This window comes from Ursus americanus, chromosome 3 (assembly GCF_024610735.1).
Source record: "Ursus americanus isolate L20-20 chromosome 3, mUrsAme1.1.p, whole genome shotgun sequence".
Classification (NCBI taxonomy): domain Eukaryota; kingdom Metazoa; phylum Chordata; class Mammalia; order Carnivora; family Ursidae; genus Ursus; species Ursus americanus.
The window spans coordinates 93527390-93537131 of NC_142129.1; the positions used below are offsets into that span (position 1 = coordinate 93527390).

Consider the following 9742-nt stretch of genomic DNA (forward strand, 5'->3'; position numbering starts at 1 on the left):
ATTTAATAAACAAGAAATGGGCAAGAGGTGGAACTCTTATGGAACTGTGCCTGATTCGTCCCCACCCATCGGCAAAGCATTATTTCAAGGCAAACGGGGCCTTCTAAAAGGCACTGTGCACCAAGCTGCTCCCTAAGTGTGGAGCGGATTTTCTGCCCTTTGTGGTCAGCAGCCTCCTACATCAGTGCCTAGACGGGTAGTGGGCAGGCCCAGGGAGCCCTCACCCCTGCAGGCCCCTGCTGAGGGGTCCTGTGTGAACAGGGACTGCTCCCACAGGGGCGGAAGGGAGAGCTGGTGAGGACAAAAAGCATGCCTTCACATCCCTGCAGGAGCATCCAGAAAAAAAAGTTTCCTGCCCTTCGCTTTAAAGGAGATTTGATTTACAAAATACAGGAAGGCAATCCTCCTGTAAATCAAAGCTCCTTTCTAGGGTTCCTAGAGCACTGGCGTGTGGGTGCTGCTCTGGGTATGTTCTCAGAAGCTGCCCAGGCGGGCTCAGGACAGTCTAGGAAGGAGGGAGGGCCTGAGTCTGGGAGGACTCTGGACACCCCAAGAGAGAGGAGGCAGCCTGGAAGGGGACAGGACACCCCAGGAGGGAGAGAGGGGAAGCCCCGGAGGGGGAGGGACACCCCAAGAGGGAGAGGGGGGTAAGCCCCGGAGAGGGCGGGACGCCCCAAGAGGGAGGGGAGAGGTCCCGGAGACGGGGAGGCCCGGGAGGACTCCGGACGCTGCAGGAGGGAGAGGGCGGCCCCAGACAGGCCGGAGGGGCGGGGCCGGGCTTATACGCACGCGCATACGCTGCGCTCTTTTCCCCGCCCCTCCCATCCCACCGCCTTCGTGTTTCCGGTTGCTTCTTTGTGCATCCGGGACACGAAAAACCCTCTGTTGGGGCGAGGGCGGCGGCCCCTGACCGGAACCGGAAGTGGACCCCGAGCCAGGCGGGGAAGCCGGCGTCCGACCCGTCAGCAGCCTGCGGCGGTCCCCACGGGCGGCGGCCGCGCTGCTCCCTGCGAGCCGGTGCCGCGGGCGGGCGGGCGGCCTGAGGGCGCGGCACCATGAAGCTGTACAGCCTCAGCGTCCTGTACAAAGGCGACCCCAAGGCGGTGCTGCTCAAAGCCGCGTACGACGTGTCCTCCTTCAGCTTCTTCCAGAGGTCCAGGTGAGCGGGCCCGGGCGGCGAGGCCCCGGGGGTCGGGAGTGGCCCGGGGGTCGGAGGAGGCCCGCGGGGTGGGGGACGGGGCCCTGGGGGTCGGGGGAGGCCCGGGGGTCGGGGGTGGCCCTGGGGCTCGGAGGAGGCCCGCGGGGTGGGGGGCGGGGCCGTGGGGTCGGGGGAGGCCCGCGGGGCGGGGGGACGGGGCCGTGGGGTCGGGGGAGGCCGGAGTGAGGCCCGGGGTTGGGATCGGGTGGGCGGGGGGGCTCGCCCTCCCTCACTGGAGCGCTGCGATGGCCTCTTGCTCGGTGTGTGGACTCGATCTGTGAGGAATCCTCCTCCTCTCGCTGGAGAAAGGCTTATGCTATTTTGGAAGATTGTTTTTATGCTCAGTGTTTTCCACATTCTCGTCCTAATAAAATCACAAGGGGACTTTGAAGAAGTGCAGATTACCCGGGTTCACGCGCAGACGTGGTCAGCTAGTAGGTGGAGGCCAGGAGAACGTATTTTAAACCGACGCCTTCCTCCCAGTGTTGCGAACCCAGGCGGCTTAGGGGCCCCACCTTGAGAGCCAGATTATATTATCTGATGGGGTATTTCCAACAATTCAGTAGGAGAGATACTGTTATGTTCCGTTTTATGTATGAAGTCGTGAGGCGACAAGAAATTATACCACAGCCAGCCAGGACTCAAACCCCCATTTTATGCTTTTTTTGATTGAGCTCTGATGGTACAGAAGGGTGTGTGCTGAAGATGTGGAAGGAAGCATGGGACGTGTAGGGCTTACAAGCGTCTTAAGTATTTCTGGACATCGTAATTGCAAGAAGGTGTGTGTGAGGAATGCCACAGACGCTTCAGCCCATTGGTGGGAGGGGTGGGGTGACTCAGGCACTGCCAGAGAAGGACCCTCCCGTTTCTGAGTCCAGTGGACGCTGCCATCTGGCTCTGTCCTCGCTGCTTCCAGGCAGTAGTTTCTGAGCACAGCTTTCTATGGGAGGATCTAAAACCGTTTCTGTTGTTTTGTGGAAACGTTTTGGCTTCTTTTGGGTCCGGGTCCTTGGGGAAGTATCTTCTTGATGCTTGGCTTTCTTTACCATGGTCTCTGCTCTCTGTTCTGTGTCGCTGCTGTTCTATGATGGAACATTTCGTGCCAACTTGGCTGTTTTTCTTCTTTGCTGCCTGCGTATACCGAAGGTGCTCGACGTTTCAGTGTGAGACCTTTGCTCCCTGCTTTGGGGTACCCCTGCCAGTTTGTGATGATTGACACGCTCCGTACTCTGGGCACGCCCCCACTGGCACCTCTTAAAGCGGCATGTAGTCCAGGCCTCTCACCTCCATTCTTGCTGCCTCGTGGCTACCAGACCCCGAGCTATAAAACCTTCAGATGGGTCCCCAGCTTTTCTCGCCCCTGAATGCAGACTCCCTGTATCTGGACACAGTCCCGCTGCGAGCTCTGTCTCTGCTTGGTTTTACTGCCAGTACTTTCTTACTTGGAGAGTTTTTCTTGATGGGGTGATTTTGATCACCTCACTCTCTCGAAGTAATGCTGGGCACCAGGTATTGTGCTATGTGTTGTACTCTCCTCACAGCGAACCTAGATTTTGTGGGTGAGGCACGGGGCAGTAAGTAATGGGTTTGGAGGTCACACGGCTCCCAGCCCAGGACATGCACTCCACGGCTGGAGGTTTTCACTCTGGAGTCAGCAGGGCTGCCAGAGAGTCTCATGAGCCGAGCTGTTGTCACCTGTGACTCTTCCATTCTGGTTCATCTCTCTGTTGGCCCATGAGTGTCCTCTTCCCTCTCGGCCTGTGTACAAGTCACTTCCTCTTCCTCCTTGGCTGAGCGGTTGGCTTCCAGAGTGCCCTGGATGGGATGCCAGGGTGAGCCAGCAGGCCTGAGGCCATGTTCCATGCTGTGGCCCGCATTCACGGCTGACGTGTGTCACAGCGCAGCGTGTGGCGTGCGCAGCGGCCATAGCTGGTTGTGCACACGCTGGCTTCTGCTTCTCCCCGTGTCCCAAATCCTGCCCTGACTACAGTGGTAGAAAATGCCCACAAGGCTGGAAGCGGGTTGTCCTGGTGAACGAGGTAGCAAACAGGTGTGGCTTGAATGGCTGTGAGGCTTTGTGACAAAACAGCATCTCTCGTTAGTCACTGAGGTCTGGAGGGACTAAGGTTGGGAGGGAAAGGAATGAGACCCAGAAGCCGCGGCCCCTTGGTGTCTACACTCTAAGGTCACCTCCCCTGGTTCTGGGGACAAGGTGACAGGAAGAGGTAATATGTGTTATGTTTCTTAGCGTTCAGGAATTCATGACCTTCACAAGTCAGCTGATTGTGGAGCGCTCGGCGAAAGGCAGCAGAGCTTCCGTCAAAGAGCAAGGTAAGAGGACCCGCTGCCTCGTGCGTGTGCCGCACCATCCGTCCCGCCCCGCCCCGGGTAGCCCGGAGCTCCCCGCACAGGCACTGCCCCGCGCCGAGGCTCCCAGGACCGCGCTCCCCTGCTGCCCGGTTCTCTCTTCCTTGCTCTTTGCTCTGTTTACACACGGTTCTGCGCGCACCGCTGGCATCTGAGCTGTCTGATTCAGTTTCTACCCCAGAGCTTAGACTTGCTGCAGATCGGGGTCTAGCTCTTGCGGAGCAGCGAGTGGCCTTCCTGAATTCTTGTCTTTCCTCCCACATTGGACACATTGCAGACAAGGATTCCCAACGGTTGCAGTAAGACTGCATCCTGTGCTCCTTAAGTTTTTGACCAGGAATCCGAAAACTCGTTTTCTCTTGGCCTTTATGTTCACTTCTTCATAATTCAGATTTCCTGTAAGAATCTTGAGGCTTTTCTTTGAGAAGCCTGTGTGACACAGACAACTTGGGAAGGACAGCTGTGTCACCCAGACAGATCACGGGAAGCTCACCGGGCAGAGACCAGGGCCGTGGCCCCAGAGGCTGTGTGTCATTGATGCCAATGTCCATTTCACCCCAGGGATGGGGGGGGGGTTTCCCTGTGTGTGCCTTTTGCGGCCTCCCTGTGCTGCCCACACCCCAGAGGTGAGCTTGGACGGTGAACACTGGTGTGTGGTCAGTCTCGCTCCGGCCGGGTCAGCCTCCCCAGCGGATCGCTGAGAGCCGTGTCCTCCGGCACTGACCCAGCTTCTCCGCGGTGGGGAGCACATGCACTTCGACAGCACGTTTACACCTTGCTTACTTGGGGGACGTAGACAGAGCCTGGGGAGCATCGGTGGCAATCCTGTCCTCCTCGGCCCTGCTGTTATTTAGCACTGCCCTCATCTGACTTCAGGAGCTCATGGTCTCTCCCCCTCCTCTTTGTTCCTCCGTGGTTGGCATCAGGCTGTTCTGGGTGAGCGTTGTTGGGACGAGAAGGTTCTTACTTGTCCACTGTAATCCTCACGTTCCCTTTTCCTTGGGGGCATAGTTAGCTGTGTCCTGTCTAAAGCTTTTTGGAATTGACAAAAATTGATATCACGAATGATGACTATTTTGCAGAAGCCCTTGTACCGACTGAACCTTTGGATAAGTTGATGATTTTGCACAGTAGTACTGGAGAGCATGGCCAGCAGGGCCACATTTTTTGTAGATGGACCCTCCTCTCTTCTTCCCTCTCCTCTCCCTCCCTCACCCCTCCAGCCCACCACAGCAGGAAACCTGATGCCCGGAGAGGTCATTTCCTGATGAAGGGACCTGACGCAGGGCCGCTCTCGTAGGGATTTTTAAGCAGTTGGAGGCTGCTGGTCTTGTCCAGGGTCTCCAGCTCGGGAGCAGGGCAGAGCGTCAGAGAGTTGTGGCTCCCGGAGACACGGCCAAGCTAGAGCTGGGGCTCCAGGGTGTGCCTGGGAAATGCATCTGGGACTGCGTCCCCTGGGCTGTTTCCTGCACCCCTGGTGGCTCCTTTAGAGCGTGGCTTTGCGCGCTGGGCCTCTGGGCATTTACTCGTCCTAAGCAGGTGTTGGGCCATGCTGGTGGCAGCCTCCCTCCGGTGCTGTCCTGTGTGAGTCTTACTGAGCCACCAGGCAAGGGCTCAGCATTGTGACGCTCTCATGATCAGGGTGAAGATGTCCAAAGCCCTCATGTCACTCTCCGTGTGTCTAACCTCTCCCTAGAATATCTGTGCCACGTCTACGTGCGAAACGACAGTCTCGCGGGAGTGGTCATCGCTGACAGCGAGTATCCGTCCCGGGTGGCCTTTTCCTTGCTGGAGAAGGTGAGTTTGCAGTGTGGCCAGGCTGGCCTTGGATGGGCAAGTGTGGACAGTGTCCAAGGTAGAAGGGATGGAGTCGTGTGTCCAAAATCAACCCATTTTTAGTTTTTCTTCTTGTTCTAAACCAAGAGACGGTCGGGCATCCCTTCCCCCTCATCTGCGCCTCATCCTGCCTGTATCTGGGCTCACGGCGCTGGTGCCACCTCGACCCTTGTCTACAGCAGCATCACAGCCTCCTCCTGGGACGGGGCCTGAGGTCAGCTGTGGCTGCACTTCAGCCCTGGCCACCGCTCTGGCCACTCTTCCTGACTTTGCCTTCCCTGGTGGGGGCTGTGGTTCCTCCAAGCCACGGCCGACTCCGTGCTCTGCCCTGTGGCCACCCACCTCGGTCAGGCCATCCCTGCACCCCAGGCCGCTCCTTTCCCCCCTGTGCGTCCAGCACCACTATGGGACTTAGCGCCACAGTGCTCGTCAGAAACCTCTCGGGGACGCCGGCCTCTGGCCTCCCTGAGCACTGATACGTTCACAGGCACGTGAGATCTGCTGGTTCCTTCAATCCAAAGGATCTAGCTCCCTTTTTGAAGAACTGTTTTGGAAAATGAGAGGCTAGATACCTTTTTTCTTAGAATTGTATAACCTGATAGAAGGGGAAATCTGTAGTTTAAAATTCTGATATTTTTATCTTTCTCCAGATGAGATTTGTGTTAGTTTGGGTACCCTTCGTTTTTAATTGCCAGAAATCTTAGAAACTTGAGCCTAGGTTTGTCCCTGGCTGTGAGCTGTTCTCCTCCTCCCGGCCTGACAGCCTCTTGGGCTCCCCGTTCAGGTCCTGCGGCTGCGGGTGCTGATGGGCTCCTCTGTCCTGCAGGTACTAGACGATTTCTCCAAGCAAGTGGACAGGATACAGTGGCCAGTCGGATCCCCTGCTAGCATTCACTACGCGGCCCTAGACGGCCACCTGAGTCGGTACCAGGTAGGGTGGACAGAAGCCTCCAAGAGCAGCCTTGCAGGTCATGGCTGTGGGCGATTTCCTGGCAGCCTTGGTGTCGGCGTCCCCGTGGAACACGCAGGGACCCTCATGGGGACCTGGAACCAGAGCTCCATTCAGGCTTTCCCTTCTCTGCCGTGCGTTTGTGCAGCCTATGGTTTGTGAACTTGGCAAACTGTGTCCGGCTCTCTTGGTTTGAGCTTTGTTTCCAGGGGGTCACTCTAATTCTGATGTTGTTTTTGGCTCTTCCCTAGAACCCCAGAGAAGCTGACCCCATGACTAAAGTACAGGCTGAGCTGGACGAGACCAAAATCATTCTGGTAAGCGGAGGCAGGGGCGAGTGCATCCTGGAGCTGGGGGGGAGGGGTGCCCTCATGCAAATGCTTTGTTGGAAGGGTGGTTGCCCACCTCTCTCCAAGCGTCCGAGGCCCCAAAGCCAGACCGCCCAGGTGACCCTGAGTCTGTGTTGCCTGCACCCGTCTGGGTTCAATACTCTTGTTGCACGATGGCCCCACCTGAGACCTGGTGTGGCCCTGATCCCTCCCCGCTGCAACGGTCTCCGTTCTGCGGCTCTGCTTCCGTGTACTGCTGCCTCCCGCGGTTTGCCTCCCAAGCCCAGCAGGTGCCTCCCTCGCAGGGTGTGAGCTGTGGGGGCAGGAGAAGCCGCCCGTGCTCACTAAACACAGACCTGGGGTCCTCAGGCCCGGTCAGGAGAGCAGGAAGCCCACGTCTCACCTGAACGCTCTCCTGGTCTGTAGCTGCTGCTTCAGCTTTTCTCTCCCCTTCCTTCTCTGTCTCTGTCTCTCTCCCTCCTCCTCTGTCTGTTCCTCCTTCCCCCTTTCTCTCTCTAACTTGGAGCTCTATTTGGCACTCGCTTTGTCTCTTCTCGCCTCGAGTTTGGTCCTGTGTCCTCTGCCTTGTCACTGGTGCCTGGCTTCCCACCTGCCACCAGTGTGTCCGGACAGTAGCCATCGCCCTGTGGGTCTTCCGCTTACCGTCCCTCAGTAGCTCTCAGGAAAGCTCTGGGGTCAAGTGCACGCTCCCTGGCACCACCCCACCACTTCGTGGCCTCTCCCTTTCCTGCCCAGCGCCCGTGTAAGTGCCCCACGCGCAGGGCTGGTCTCCCTGAAGGGCATGTAAGCCCTCGGGACCGGGAGCTTGTCCTTACCTACCCTGCTCCCAGTACGTGGCAGACATGGGACACCAGTGTCCAGCGGCTAATGAACCTTAAGTGAGTAGATCTAAAGCCCAGCAAAGGTGCCCAGAAAAACCCTGCTGGCTCCACCTTGGGCTTCATGCGCGTCCCCGTCCCCTGGGGTCGGACGCCGGCCTGGGCCAGACCCAGGAAGCTGCATTCTGCAGAAACCACTGGGGGGCTGCAGACATCATGCTGTGAATGACGTGGTTTGGGGCTTTGGATCGAAAGTGAGGTGTGAGAGTCCTCAGGTGTCTCCGTCTCTTCATGGGCTTCTCCGTGTGTTCTCACTGCACCGCGGCTGTGGGCGCCCCTGGGCTGCACAGAGCCACGGGACGTCCGCCGGTCCTGCTCTCTGAGCTTGGACAGCAGGTGCAGCTGCGGAGCCGGCCCCACGTGCCTGCAGAAATGGGCTTGCAGGTTGCACTGCCTTCCTTCCCGTGTGTCTCTTCGTCTGGTTCACTCCTTGTGCCAGCCACCTGGGTTGTCGAGCTCTGTGTAGAGGGAAAGGACCTTTTTACTCGTTCCTCCTCCTGAGCCAGTTCATGTTCACGTGCCTAGGCTTGTGCTCCTTGCTTCAGTGAAGCCCATGAGGGCCTCGCGGCTGCTCCAGCGACAGCCGTCAGGGTGCAGGCCCTCCGTAAGGGCCGACGTTGGCACACAGCCCCTTCGGGAAGCGGGGGCCGATCTGTCCAGTAGGAGTACGCGTGTGTAAACGTGGATGTAAGCGACCCCTCCTAGAGCACAGCGGTCTGAGCCTGTGCTGGGGGTCCCCCAGGATGGGCACTGGGTCCTGCTCACCTGGGACGCTCCCAGCGCTCATGTGGGGAGAGGAGCCCAAGGAGAAGCACTTTCTGTGGCGGAACCGCAGGAGGGGCTCGTGTCCACTTGCTTCGTGAACAGTAGAGTGTTTGCTTGTTTCTGTGTCCAGCACAACACCATGGAGTCTCTGCTGGAGCGAGGGGAGAAGCTAGACGACCTGGTGTCCAAATCCGAAGTGCTGGGAACACAGTCCAAAGCCTTCTATAAGACAGTGAGTGCTGTCGTCCTGCGGGCTCTCGCCACTGCATTAGTCCCTAGGATGTTCAGTGACGTGTGGGGAGAGCAGACGGGGTGGCCCAGGCCTGACAGTAGTGCAGGGTCACTCAGGCGCCAGGGGAGCCGACATGGGCAGAGGCCTGCCCCCCCAACCCCCCCGCTCCGGCTGCTCTCCCCTCACCCGGGGCTTTGCACATTCCTGCTGCTTGCTGAGTGGTGAGGCCTCCAGTCTTCCCAGAGCGGCCCTTGCGCCTCTGTTTCCCTTCGACAGAAGTGGTTCACTGGCGTGGACCACAGCAGGGCTCTGCACGCCCCTGTGCTTTCCTGTGAGTCTGGGAGGGAGACAGCAGTGGGGTTCGGGATCTGTGAACCTGAGGGGAGAGGGGAACCGCCCCATTCTCTAAAGACATTCTCCTTGCACACGGGGTCGGGTGGCGCCGGGGGACACAGGCTGGCACAGAGTCAGATGCTCGGTCCACCTGGGGGTGATCCCAGTCCCCCTAGCCCACTCTGCAGCCTCTGTGCCTTGGGGGGGGTTGCTGGCCGCCTCTGCCTCTCCAGCCCCGGTGTGTTTGTGTCCAGGCCCGGAAACAGAACTCGTGCTGCGCTATCATGTGACGGCGGCCTGTGGAGGCCCCCTGTGCCGAGATGGCCCGGCCATTCACATCAGACCCGCAGCCCCTGGAGAAGCAGAGCCACCGTGGAGAGACCCGCGTGGGGACACATTTTCACTTGGGAGCTCCTGGCAGGAACTGAGGGGTTGTGGAAGGGCCTGGGGCTGGGGAACATTCAAATTTACATGTCTGGGGATTTTTGAAAAGCTCGTTTGAGGCCCCCAAAGGTGTATTCTTGGGCCAGATGAAACCATAAACTCTGAGTGACTCACACAGACACTGAAGGGCTCGTCTCTAACCCTTGGGAAACCCGTGGGCCCCCGACTTGTGCGAGGCCCCCGGGGAGGTTGGAGCCAGCCTTGTTGGTCCTCGGTCCGCCTTAGGGTTGTGTTTGTGCGCTGACTGTATTGAAACTCAGTAAAGTCAGGGTGAGCCCTGATTGCAGGGCTGAGGGGGCAGAGTGGGGGCTCGGATCTGCAGGCGGGCACGAGGGCTGGGGGTGAGCAGGCCAAGGCCGGCGCTGGGAGGAGCTGGGCTGCACGGATGCA

At 58.8% G+C, this 9742-nt stretch overlaps 1 protein-coding gene across 1 annotated transcript; it reads left to right on the top strand.

Moving 5' to 3' along the window:
- Positions 1-893: 893 nt before the first annotated feature.
- On the top strand, positions 894-9471 carry YKT6 (YKT6 vesicular SNARE protein). Its single transcript, XM_045793537.2, has 7 exons — positions 894-1159; positions 3447-3529; positions 5262-5362; positions 6228-6332; positions 6602-6667; positions 8474-8575; positions 9163-9471. The coding sequence occupies exons 1-7, from the start codon at positions 1056-1058 to the stop codon at positions 9196-9198; spliced, it is 597 nt and encodes a 198-aa protein (XP_045649493.1). The 5' UTR covers positions 894-1055; the 3' UTR covers positions 9199-9471.
- Positions 9472-9742: the final 271 nt, after the last annotated feature.

Excerpts from the sequence above, each read along its gene's own strand:
- YKT6 (XM_045793537.2), top strand. The coding sequence starts at position 1,056 with ATGAAGCTGTACAGCCTCAGCGTCCTGTACAAAGGCGACCCCAAGGCG. Across the intron at positions 3,530-5,261 it reads AGCTTCCGTCAAAGAGCAAG|AATATCTGTGCCACGTCTAC; the intron begins GTAAGAGGACCC and ends ACCTCTCCCTAG. Across the intron at positions 5,363-6,227 it reads CCTTTTCCTTGCTGGAGAAG|GTACTAGACGATTTCTCCAA; the intron begins GTGAGTTTGCAG and ends TCTGTCCTGCAG.